This window comes from Stegodyphus dumicola, chromosome 2 (assembly GCF_044657685.1).
Source record: "Stegodyphus dumicola isolate Sdum_Otavi_A_Nest chromosome 2, ASM4465768v1".
Lineage (NCBI taxonomy): Eukaryota > Metazoa > Arthropoda > Arachnida > Araneae > Eresidae > Stegodyphus > Stegodyphus dumicola.
In genome coordinates this window covers 214,375,190-214,389,300 of record NC_140769.1, presented here as the reverse complement: position 1 = coordinate 214,389,300, position 14,111 = coordinate 214,375,190, and the positions used below count along the sequence as shown (strand labels likewise).

Genomic DNA, 14,111 nt, shown 5'->3' with positions numbered 1-14,111 from the left:
AAAAAAAAAATAAAAGAATAGTAGGATATTAACGAAGTTTTACAAAAGATCTCGAATAACAATCATTTACTCTGATTAAATCAGATAATTCTCATTTAATCAGAGTAAATGATTTCCTTTCATAAATTTAATTTTAAATTGCGGACTAGCGGCAGAATCAATGAACTACCTAACAACACTTTTCTGACAGCAGAAACAGAAGTTAAGATTTGCTGTTTGATGTATTTTAACCTCCCTGTCTTTGTAGCGGTGTGTGAAACGTCAGCGTTATGCTGGCGGAAATCTTGCATTTAAGTAGTTAACACGTGTAGTTTAATACAAGGTGTAATATATTTATTAAAGCTAATATGAATACCGTGTTATCACGTGCTAATGCTATATTTGCATTTTCTTTAAGTGTTTTGGCCGGTTTGACTTTTTTGTGCTTCCTTTCAACTGCATTTAATGAATACCGTGCAGACGTTTCTGTCAGTACTGCTAAAGCACTCGTGTAAGTGACTGTCACAGATCTTCTACTCCAAAATATTTTAATAAAAAATTATATTGTTCCACTTTATGTAATTTGTTATTAGATGCAAGCATTAATAGTTTTTAACTGTGGTAGTTTAGTTGCAATATGCTTATGCAAGTTTGCTAAGTTCTATAGTAGACAGTGAATAAGCAGGAACAAATATAAATTATTACCTTCTTCATTTAGCGTATTTTGTAGTAAGAACATTTGAATATTGTTTTACGAACTGAGAGTTTGTCATGTTCGTAATATTCTCACAATAATATGCAGTTGTCTTGAGAAATATCTTCGTGAACTTTTCTTTAATCAAATATCCAAGTATGTAACTCATGGGTATGTGTTTATATATATCAATTTGCACATATCTAACGGGTTAGTTTGCTCATTGTATTTTCTCAGTGTGCAGTCCTCTGGACTCTTAAAGCAATGTTTCATCGTTCACGCTTTACCCTCTTTTTAATTAAGTAAGTGTTGTAGTATAACAGTATGGTAATAAAAGAAAACACAATTTTTTTTTTTTTTTTTTTTTTTAATATGTAGTTTTCCTTTATTTTCTTTTAACAGTTGGTTACAGTTTGCGTGTATATTTATTTTAATTAAAATTTTTTTAAAGGGGACCTTTTTATTATTGCATAACTAACATGGTAACTTTTTATAGAAGTAAAAGAAGACAATTTATAATTACACAGAATTATTTAGTACTGAATACATATTATGTATTCTGAAAATCAATTAGTAAAGTAACTTACTGGTGTTTATTATTATTATTATAATTATATGTTGGAAATTCTGTAACTGTTGCTTCAAGGACAGATTTAAAATTGTTCCCTTTAGCGATTTTGTGACAGCTTTATTTGTGCAGAAAATTTACTGCAGTTTCTTCTATTACAGGCAAATTTCACATTTAAAGTTGAATTTCAGTTAAAGAGTATCATGGTTTGTATGTAAAAATATTGAAACTTTCATTACAACAAATAGAACACATACAAAAAAGGCAACATTTCCTGTTAAAACTAAAGAGTTGTTACACCCATGATTGCTACAGGATATTCTGAAAATTTTCATGACTTCTTTAGTGTAGTTGAGGTCCACCAGTGGCTGAGCTCTAAAGCCGCTGAACATTGGTAGTTCAGTCTAAGGTTCGAATCCTGCAAATGGGCTAGCTACATAGACTTTTTCATTTTTTTTTTCCCATGTAGCATGTATATAAGCTAGTTTCCCTGAGAAAGTTCTCCATGAGGGCATCCCTTCCCTGATGCAGATAGTCCTTGAGTACTTTGCTGTAATTAAATAAACCAAACTGAACCTGAGCCATCAACACCCATCGCCAGCTCGATCCCCCCTTTTACATCCTATAGTGTATTCATATCCTTAAGTTTTGTTATTTACTCGTAAGGCTTCTTATATCTCAAATTTACATCAGATTACTTTATTGTGGTTGTGCTAATATGCAAGTCTTAAAAGTTTTTAAAATTTCCACTTTCAAAAACTTCTTAGTCATATAGCCATTCGTTAAATGTATAATGGATCTGTCTTAAGTGTAGCTTCTAGTTTTTTCATTGGGCATTGGATGTCTATTAATACAGGCAAACCTTCTCAGTACATCCTTAAGATAACCAACTTTAAAAGTGATCAGGATGGAACCATTACTGCTGAGAGCCTGATAAATGTAAGAATAGTATGAAGTCCGAGATATCCAGATTTGGGATTTTTCATGATAATAATGAAGCATTTATGACTTTAAGGAAATCATAATTTACAAAGAAAAAAAAAGGTTCAATATATTTATTTTTTGTTTTATTAAACTCTAGCAGCTACACGGCTAGCCTTCGTCTTGCTTTTAAATGTACCAGGAAAATGCTTAAAGGGAACTCCAAACATTAAATTTAAAACCTACATAGAATTTTACTTTATCAAAAAAAACACAAATTTTTTAAACTTATTTAATATAACAAAATTATGATGAAATAAGCAATATCCCTTAATACAAATATTAATTATCCTAATAAATAAATTAGTCAACTTCTCGTTGCAAAATTTTAAGAATTCAAATGGTATAAAGAAACTTAAGAACTCTATTTCCTTTAAAAAAAAAAAAAAATTATATAATTAAAACATAATTAAAAAAAATTACAAGGAAATAAGCAATACATCTGATATTTTCAAGAGAAAACAGTCAGTAGTCCGGTATCCAAAGCAATGAATGAAACGCTGTTGTCAAAACCACCTTTCTAAAAGAATGAAATTATCAGAAAGCAATAACAATCAAAATTGTGCTTTGCGCATGACATAATTCAAAATATACAAGTCTTTTTGCCATTAGCTAATAAAGAGAGGGGGGAAAGGAAATTCTGTTGTGTCACATGAGACGCATGCATGTCAGAACAAGAAGATTGCGATCTGCATCTTGCGTGTCCAAAAGTCAAAAAAAAAGCAGTGTTTTATCTCGTATTTTAACAGTCAGCAGTCCAGTATACAAAGCAGTGAATGAAAAATTGTTGCCAAAATCATTTCTAAAAGAATGAAACTATTCAAACTTTTCGATAAAATTTTTTAAAAAAAATCGGATTTGAATTTTGAAAAAATTGCTTTGAGGTGCACTGGCTCTTATCTAGGTACGCCTGTATACCAAATTTCGTATCTATTAGCTTACATGCAGCACGTACGAAAGACACACAGACAAACTCTTTCTTTTAATATATGTAGAGATTTCTTTCAATGTAAATCCAAGTTGCTTTTTTTTGTGTGTTAATTCTAGAGACATAATTTCTTATTCAGTTAAAGTTCTATTCTTAGAGTCTTATAATTGCTGTGTCAAGAATTCCCATTGAACTTTAAATCAGAAAATCTTTACTCTTAATAACATCTGTGGCATTTGCTTCGCTATCATTAGTGATATTTTCTGGATTTAGAAACTTGCTACGGATTTCACCATCCATTAGCTGATAGATTATGGGGGCATTGTCGTCACAACGAAAATTTTTTAATATACATTTCTTCCCAAACTCCGTTAATTGGAAAATTTTGTTTGCAGTATCTGAAAACCTTAAAATTTGCGGCTCTTATCATAATAAGCTTTGCAAGCCTTCGTCATATACTATTAGCAGTAAACCAGTATTTCTGAGAACATAAATTAACATCAGTATGGAACAACATTATCACTACAGGAAATCAAAAGCATATAGCACAGGAATCGAACATCTTGTTGGTAAGAGCCACATGTTAGAACTTGGGAAAGTTCTATAACCATGACTAGATTTTTTAAGAGCTGTTAACCCCTTAACTGCCGCGGGTGTATATATATGCCTTGCTCAGCCGATGCATTAACTGCCCTGGGCGTATATATATGCCCTTCCAAAATGCTATGCCTTGCTCAGCCGATGCATTAACTGCCCTGGGCGTATATATATGCCCTTCCAAAATGCTATCATTTGCTTTGCACTGCTATACATAAAATTATTCGAAAAGCTTTGGAATGCAACACCATGACCTTGACAAAATATGTGAAGGAGGATACTATTTCAGAGAAGTGTGGGGAGAAATTGGAGAGAGGGATGCGTTTAAAGCGGTGAAAGTAATGACTGCGTGGTATTGGCTGATATTGGTTGAATAAAACTTTTTTTTGTTTTTTATTCTGTGTCCTCCGTTTTCGTTTACTTTTTGTAGTAGGTTCCAGGAATAAAGAAAGATTCAAACCCATTTATCTTTTTGGAATTATTTTTTGATTAACTGCTCGTGCTTCGTATTGTTACTGAAACTAACCGTTTTGTAGACCAGTATATGAACCAACACCTTACAGACGAAAAATCAAAAACGAAATTGTGGTATTCAACCAGTTCAAAAGAAATATATGTTTTTTTAGGCATATTGATTTCACAAAGTATAACACTTAAACCTGATACAGTACAAAGTCTGTAATCAGGACTTCCATTATCTGGATTGATCTATAATTCTGACCTGAAAGCCACAAACCTTTTTTCTTTTGGTCTGCTTTAAGCATGCGCGTTTAATGTATAACGGACTTTATAAGCTAGGCTAAAATTATCTTTACTGATTCTAAGGCATTTCAGTTAATTTTGTAGATTGTGCTGTTCCGTAATCTTCTAATTAGATTTGGCTTATTATTTTTTGCAGATGGTTAGAGCAGTCTTATAAAAATTAAGGTTGAACTTTTGATTATGTCTAAAAAAGTTTCCGATTCTGGAGCTGCCAAAGGATCACAAAGCAAAAACATGTTTCGATGTACCACTTCCAGTAGTGAAGAAAGTGACAGAGAGGTTATTGAAAACGAAAAAGTTTTGATTGACGAGTTAGTCGATATTCTCGACACGGCAATTACAGGACTTGAACAGTGAAACTGAACAAGAAATGATGTCTGTTTATAGAATTAAAGAGAAAGTATTAGCACAAAAAATGAAGCAGCTTAAACAACTTACATTGGTACAACTCTGATATACGCCCTAATTTCACCAAATGTGGCCATATGTGTTCTGCGCTGGTTTTTGGTGCGATTGCGTGTTGTATGGCAACCCTGTTGACATTGAAAAATCTTTCGCCGGAGTTCGTTGGTTCGCATCATGCTCTGTGTCTGAGAAGCTAAAATGGTGGAAGTTGTTGAATTGAAGTTCGGCAAAAGGAAATATCGTCGTGGCCATCCTGTTAAGGGGCAGTGGGTATTTGGAGGTGTGGAAAGAGGTTCTGGGAGATTATTTTTAGTGGCTGTGCATGATGGAAGTAGGGATTTGTGATTATTTGTTATTTTATTTATTTGTGAACCATAGTATGAATTTTCTGGATAGTGTGTCTGGCTGTCATATATAAATATGATAGTGATTACGTGGCGGCATGTTAAAGGCGATATTAAATTGGTAATTCTGCTGTTCGAAAAAGCATTAATGGTAAGTGCATTTTATTTTATTCTTGTTCTTATTTTGTAGAATGTTATGTTCATTGTTTTTTTAGTATGAATTTCTGTCGTTATTGTTTTTTTTTTAATTGTTTGAAATTTATTTTAGTTATTTTGTTGATTAGTGCGTACCGTCTAAATTGCACAATTCGTAGATGTTTTTTAAAATTGAAACAGAACGCTGTGTACATGGTATTCTTTGAAATGTATTGTTGCTATGTTAATTTATTAAAGTGAGTTGTGCGTAGTTCGTAGATTCGTTTGTTTCCTAAATTGTGCAATTCGTAGATGTTTTTTCAAGTTTAAACAGGATGCTGTGTACATGGTATCCTTTGAAATTTAGGTTGATCTTTACATTACGGTAACTTGGCGATTTTTTGGCGAAAATTTGGCGACCAACTCCCCTACAGCAACCCTCTATTTTTTTTTCCCCGCCGCCATTTTGTCTTCACGAAGTAAAGACATGTTTCTTTTCTTCTTATCTACTGAACACTTCTTCCAACAATCTACTAGCCGAATTACACTTATGCTAGAAATTTTATCAAACAAAACTGCTTAATCATGACAAATATTCACTGCAAAATTCAGAAAAAGTGCACAATATAATACACCTTACGCGTTTTTCAAAATAACACATACACATAAACCATGTACACGCCGACTTATTTTTACTTAAAAAAACATCCCAGAATTGCACAAAAATGGCATTGCGCACACTCTTCACTATATCCATGTACACTGCTTTTTTCTCATAAATTCGAAAAATTTCACGAAAATACATGGCAATTTTCTCAATCTTTAAACCCGGTAAAAAGAACATATATGAAATTACCTGATCGCGAAAAAGTATTTACCCTTTACGAATATGAACATTTCCACATATAAAATAAATAAAATATCCAAAAACTTTTACCTCTAAATCATCTATTACATTATACACGTCACCAACGAATTCATACATGAAGCATTACAAATATTTAGTATCAAATATTTAAATTATTTCCATGCACGTTTATTTCAACTTAAACGTAAAGCAAATTCCTACAAGCATAAAATTCACAAAATAACTATCATTTCATTAAAATATCACTGAACCATGTACACGTCGACTTATTTTTACTTAAAAAAACATCCCAGAATTGCACAAAAATGGCATTGCGCACACTCTTCACTATATCCATGTACACTGCTTTTATCTCATAAATTAAAAAAATTTCACGAAAATACATGACAATTTTCTCAATCTTTAAACCCGGTAAAAAGAACATATATGAAATTACATGATCGCGAAAAAGTATTTACCCTTTACAAATATGAACATTTCCACATATAAAATAAATAAAATATCCAAAAACTTTTACCTCTAAATCATCTATTACATTATACACGTCACCAACGAATTCATACATGAAGCATTACAAATATTTATTATCAAATATTTAAATTATTTCCATGCACATTTATTTCAACTTAAACATACACCAAATTCCTACAAGTATAAAATTCACAAAATAACTATCATTTCATTAAAATATAATTAAATTCAAAAACACCACTTAAAATATACATGAGCACATACATTCAATTAATAAAAATTACCTTACAATCCTAATTACTTTAAACTAAATCATTGCTAATAACAATTTTCCCAATAATACCAAATTCCTTTCCACCTTACATTTCCAACAATGCATAAAAATAATATCCTCAAATAATTAAAAATACTAACTTACCTAATCTCCTTCAGAATCTTCATTACGTGGCGGATACACTTTTCTTCATTCTCTTTCAGAATCTTTAAAATCATACTTATCTTTCAAAGCAAGATACCAGGTAAAATAAATAACATAATAAAACATGTTTATTTCTCTCTCACACAACCTTAAAAAACATTTCTTACTATCCTTTTCAATACCACTAAATACCCATTTCGAATTCACTTTACTTACGGCCATGGGATCCAAAAATTCACAAACACTATTTCACACAACACAGAATAAAGCCAAATACAAAATTTCCAGATTTTTTCCCGATTTCCCCCCTTTTCCGATTAAAGAACCGTAATTCGTCCATTAATATCACATGACATATCCCATGATCTCGTATTTCCCCCACACAAAATAATGCGTAATCGGAACTCAGTACTGCTCACATTATTACCAAAGTCCCAGGTAGTAACCTTTATCGCCTCCAAAATGTCGCCAAACTACCAGTTACCGTAATGTAAAGATCAACCGAAATTTATTGTTATGTTAATTTATTAAAGCGAGGTGTGCGTAGTTCCTAGATTGTGCCATTCGTAGATGATTTTTAAAGTTAAAACATATCGCTGTGTACGTGGACTCTTATCAAATAATTTTGGTTAGAAACTTCACGGTTTTCCTATCTAAATTTTTTGTTTTTGTTTCGGATTTTTAGCTTAAATTGTGTGTTCAAAACGTGGTTTTTGCATTCGCGAAAACCGTGTTTTTGGAGACATTTTAGGCTTAAAGTTCGAAATGTAGACAAAAAATTTAGATAGCAATATGGCAGCGTGGAGATTTGGCGACTTGAGGGCGCATATCAGAGTAGTTCCCTTACATTGAAAGAAATGTTTAATGAAGTAAACAAATAAATATTAAGCATTTTTTTGTGAATTTTGATATCTTTTAGATCATAATTGCTCTTTATTTCATAAATTACGGTTTAATATTTTTAATTGTGCAATTTCTGTATGCCATCTTACCAGATCTAAATTGATGACCTATAATCCGGTAAAACCCTTGAAGTCCCGACAAGTCCGAATTATGGACTTTGTACTGTATTACACTTTACTGGTCTAAAAATAAATTGATTGAAACTCAATTTTAGGGATCTTTTTTATTATACTTGCATGTTTTTATTATACTTTTACTCATAATCTTAAATTTTGTGCATTCATTTTTTTCTTTTATTTATTTTGTGAAAGTAAACAGTTTTTATAAAGTAAAACTTGCACTTATTTTCCCTCTAATAAATCGCATAACCATGTGCACGTGAAAAAACCGTGGCACTGGGAAATGAATCTTGTACGTTTTCCGCAGCAGTTAAGGGGTTAATCCATATTTTCATCATTTTAAAAGTAGTGAAACAGGTTTCAAAGGAAAGAAACGTCTGATTATAAATAGTCATTCAATTACAGTTTGCCTTCATCGTGCTATGATGCATTGAAGGTAATGCAAAGTTTTGTGGTTTCTTTAATTGCAGTTTGATGAAGGAAATAGTATCCTTTTTTAGTTTTTAAATACTTCAATTCTTGCATGATACCTTGTAACTGTTGATCAATCACAGTTTTGTAATGCTCATAAAGCTTGGGAGTATTCTTAAATTGGTGCCATAGTGACTCGAATCACTTTATGTGCTACTTCAAATTTGTCCCTGTATGCTTATTCCACAGCAAACAAGTACTATATCTGTTATTCTAAAACTTTTATGATTCTGGAAGTTTTTTGAGCCGTAACTGTCATCAGATTTATCAGAAATTCCAAAAACTTTCAATTGCCATAAATTTTTCATCAGTTCAGATATTGAATCAACTTCTAAATTATTTTTAACTTGTATCATTCTGCAGGATATTAAATGTTTCTGATGCATATATATAACGTGTTTTCTGTTCCACTCACTTATTACCTCAATATAGTTTCTACCTCTACTAAAGATTCAGAAATTCGGCAGGTCCTTCCTATAAAGCATCCGCAAACAAATCTAATTTTTAATGATTTTTCTTTACAAAATTGTATGCAATGCACTGTATATATATGTAACTAAGAAAATAAAACCATTATGTTTAAACATAGATCACTAAAAAGGAAATAAAACTTAACTTTCTTTAGGATAACGAGTATTTTTAGTTTACCATATTTCATATATGTATTTTATTTGCATAAACCAGCAAGGTATGGGTAGATTAAGTAAAATATATGTTCAAAATCACTTAAGTTTTAAAGATATAGGCTCATGAAGAAAATAAATTTCCAGACCCAACTTTTAATAGCAGCTTACTGTACATGCGGTACCTAAAAAATTCGATTTTACTACACTTTTTCAAGATAGATTTTTACTAACTTAACCTTTTGAAGACCGGATGGCCATTATAGTGGCCATAGAGACTCTTTGAAAAGACGGGGTTGTCCACTTTAGTGACCATGTCTTTTTTCCCCATTTTTCAGGCTGGAAAATGGGATGAAATGTCAAATTTGACGTCCCTGGTGTTTTAACCACTTATCTCTTTCAAAGGTCTTCCTTTTGTGACATAGATGCACCCCTCTGAGAATCCATTAAGCTACACATAAGAATCTTTTTTGCAAATAGGAGGTGATTTCTTAAAGGGGGGAAGCATTCTGTTCAATATTCCTCGTCCTTTGGTAGCTTTTACTGCTACCAAAGCCCCAGCCTCAAAAGGTTAAAATGCAATTTAATTATTTTGTCTATTGCCATGTACAAGCTGTGTATTATTTGTTCATTAATATTAAAAAGTTGTTTTTAAAATGCACAGTATGGCTGATAATTTGATTTTACTTTCGTATTTTTTGGGCCAGGAAAATTTATTATGAAATAATAACATGGCTTACTTTTTGCTAATCTATCAATCGCTTGCTGAGCATACCTCGTACTGAAATATAGATATAATGTTTAGCTACCTATGTAAAAATCAACAACAATAATTATTTAAAGAGCCCAAAAACTCATGTCAAAAGGAAAAAAAAAAAAAGAAACCTGGATAATTATTAACAATATTTATTAATTCAAAGTAGCTACAGATAAAGACAAATTTAGAATTTACTTTGTTGCCTTAATATCAAAGGGAAGACTGAGTTTGCATGTCCCTAACCAAGAAATCATAATTAGGTGTATATCCTGACAAGGATAATGTATCAATCAGTATGGGAATCAGTCAGGACAGAATGTTGTTCAGTTTCAAGTATAAAAATGCCGATTCGCATAGATATGTAGATCCAAAACAAAAATAGATAATCGCTACATTTGGTGATACTGAGGTATTTTTCTCGGTTGACATATTTCCAAAAATCATCTTCAAATTTTCGGGTTTGTAAGATTAAGTCAGTTTGTAAAAGTATAATTTCATTTTCTAATGCCTTTTAATTCCACATGAAATATGCCTGAAATTTTTTGGCTAATGCGTTTTATACTTAAATCTTTTTTAAAAGAAAAAGATATGAATTCCAGAATTTCTTTAATTTTTCTAAAATTGTGAAATTCTATCAAATTGAATTAACAGTTTTAAATGCTATGTTCATTACATCTTTTGTGTTTAGTCTCTTGGTAGCTAACACTTGCTGGTGAATAATGCAGCGATAGCTTAAAAAGGCAGGGAATTCATCTTCCTTTTGACGTAGGGATATAAATCCATTTATGCTACCTATTATTGCAGCTGCACCATCCATTGTTATTGAGACTAATTTAAAAAATGGTACTTTCAAATCATTCAGCAAGTTTTAAAAGGCTTTGAATATGTTTACACATCTATTCTTTTCTTTTAAAGAAATCATACCAAACAATTCATTAGACGTAAAATCCTTAAAAACCATACGAATAAAAACAAGTAAATGTGCTGTATAACTTATATCTGTCGATTCGTCACACTGAAGGGAAAAACAAGAGCATCTATTAATATCATTATATAACTGCTCTTTTACTACATCCCCACTCATCCTTTCAATTCGTCACATCACTGTGTTTCGAGACAACTGTAGATCTTAAATCACAGCAAGTTTCACTCTTGTTCTTAAAATCATTGAAAAGTGAATTTGATAGATCTAAAAAATTTCCTTTACAAATTCACTGTCGGAAAATAGCTTACATTATTTTGCTAAGAGATAGCTTCCCTAAATTTGTTTCAGTTCAGGTGGATAATCCATTTGATACTTATTATGTAAAGCTAAAAAATGTCTCTGCATACTAGGCATATTAAATAACAACATTTATCGTTCAACATTGTAAAAAGTAATTGAGTACCCATTCTTCATTGAAGTGATAAGTTTTTGATTTCTTCTGTTTATTACTATGTTCATAGGTATACTAGAATGCAAAGAAATATGACAATTTAAAGAATAAATGTTGAATTAAATATTTTTCTAGAAAATTCAAAACTCGTGAACTGCGGCTATTATCTCTATTACATTGAGAGAAATGAATGATAACAATACTGCATACTATCGGACACAGCAATACAAGTGTATTAAAATCTAATAAAGAAATATTCAAATTTACAAGAAGTACGTTAAAGTTACAATATATTTATTACGGTTTAAGTACCGAAATCTTAATTCAAATAGAATTGTTATTCCTAATATATTTGTAATACTGTCCCTTATTTTTCTCTCAGTGTAATAACTGCAGTTTAGAGCTTTGTTGCCGAGGATGCTCACTTATCAAGTAAATAGATATGTAAAAAAAAAAGCAATTTAATTTAAAACAAAAAAGAGGTACTTACATTTTAAACAGAAGAAAAATTGAAACCTAAAGTGATCACTGAGGTTAAATAATATTGATGAATAATAATACTATTAACACAAAAGAAAAGCTACTGTATGACACTACCAAATATTCAAGCTAACTGACTGTGTTCTTCGATGAGTCAAGCCCTAATAGTTGCGTTCACGTATTGCTTTCGGTGACAAGTGTAAAACACAAGTCAGAATGCATCGTGCTGGATGGCCGGAGATCACAGTGTCAGGAATTTATTACCTCGGCAAGTTCCCAGAATGCATTAAACTATTGCTAAAAGATTTTGTCTTCTACAATCACTTCAAAGTCCATTGTATGTGGAATTCCACTCCAGTCATTGTGAGTGATCGATGATCCACCAAAATTAGTTCACGATTTACTTGTTGTCCAACCCTGCCATATAGAATCATGGGTGAACATCATACAAAGGAAGTGCTTGACCTTGGTTTCACTCAGATTCGGCATAATTATAGAGAAACTTATGGAATAAATACATATGTAAAGGGCAAGCTTGCATTTTTCAAAAATTAAGTGAGAAAATAAAGGATGATGTTCTATATAACTTTTGTATTAATTCCTTCTTTCATAACAAGTTCAGAGATGGTTAATGTTCAGAACTACTAACCAAAACTTGTCATTTCAAATCATCTAGCTACTTTAAGGACTGCCCTCATCTATTACCTTTAATTTCTTTTAACTTTAGTTTGAAAGAATTATGAAAAATAGTTTTTAATAAAATAGCAGAAAAATATGCTATATAAAACTTTTATTAAAAAAAGTCATAATTTATTTTGTCTGGTTTTCCATTAATTTGTTTACAGCTGATAAATGATATTTTCAAAATATAAAGTATTGGCATAACAAATGAAGTGAATAAACAATGGTTAAATTTGATTTAGATTTTTATTTATAATATGCATTTGCAAAAATTAAGAATACAGTAGAAGAAAAAGTCCACTGTATTCATTATGTATAACTACATATACATTTAATATAACAGATATTATGTGGGAGAGAATGTTTTATGAAGGTTAAAGAAAGTGCTTTTACCTGGGAATTTTTAAGATTTGTTGTTCTGAAGAAAATATGAATTGTTATAAATGATGATTGCTTATTCAGTTTACCCAAAGCCAGTATTTTATATGTAGACATTTCAGTATTTTTTATTAATTTTACACTTGCATATGCAGTACATACCGCACAAGATTGTTAGTTATAAATTAACCACTTGTGCTACGACTAAACTTCACGGTTGCGGTGCTGTGCACTACAATATAACAAGCAGTAAATTGTCTCATTTACGCCGCTCTGCGTCTGCGAGTGCAATCCAGAGCTGTATTTCGAGAAATAAACAATCTCGTTGTTAGGCGACGTGTGCACCACGTTATTTTAATTTTTGCACGTGGTTTGAGACAAAAGTATTTCGACATGTGTGGCACGTCTTTTGTAGCGCAAGTGGTTAAGCATACTAATAAGGAAGGATTTGTCATAGATTAGGATTTCTTAAACAAAAAGAAACAAAAATTTGTTTTTCATGTTATTACTTGCTTCTTTCTCAATTTTTTTATGATTAATATTTTCATGCTACAATTTTCCATTTTATGATTTTTTTTTCCCCTTTACAGAAAGAATGTTCCTGACTTTAGTGCATCAAGGAAGAAAAATGATTTGGGTTTTGTTACTTTTGATTTAAATGCAGATATCCTTTTCATTTATTATAACTTTTTATATTTAGCTTTAAAAATAGTGTTGTATATTGTATAGTGAAGTGCAGAAAATGTTGCTAATCTTTTGTTAAAGATTTGGTTGATAATTCTTTAAAAACTAAGAGTGCTTACATTAAGCTATGTCATCTAATTATCCTATCAGATCTGTAGTATTCTTTTCAGAATGAACTCTGTTTGTAGTTTTTTTACAAATATTTTGGTCGTCTTCGGGGATTGAACTGAATAAAATAGTTCAACTCTAATTCAAAATGATAAGAGCCACTTTTCCTTAGAAAATCCTCCATGAAGGCATTATTTTTTAGCCAGATAATTCTCATACATTTTACTGTAGTTCAAATACACTAGGCAGTGCTTGATGTGAATGCTTGTCCAGGGCTATTTTGATAACATTAAATGATGAAAAATATTCTTCTAACTGTCAATGAAACCTAACAGTACTCCAATCTAATTTTTTCAATAATTCATTTTTAAATCTATAATT

General features: G+C 31.1%; 1 protein-coding gene across 1 annotated transcript in view; it reads left to right on the top strand.

Annotated features, from left to right (window-relative positions):
- The first annotated feature begins 229 nt into the window (after positions 1–229).
- The window catches only part of Spase22-23 (Signal peptidase complex subunit Spase22-23), a 32,444-nt gene continuing 18,562 nt past the window's right edge, over positions 230–14,111 (top strand). Inside the window, exons 1-2 of the mRNA XM_085811730.1 lie at positions 230–490; positions 13,529–13,604. Coding sequence (XP_085667856.1) covers positions 348–490; positions 13,529–13,604 — 219 coding nt within the window. The 5' untranslated portion in view covers positions 230–347. The remainder of the gene's footprint in view (positions 491–13,528; positions 13,605–14,111) is intronic.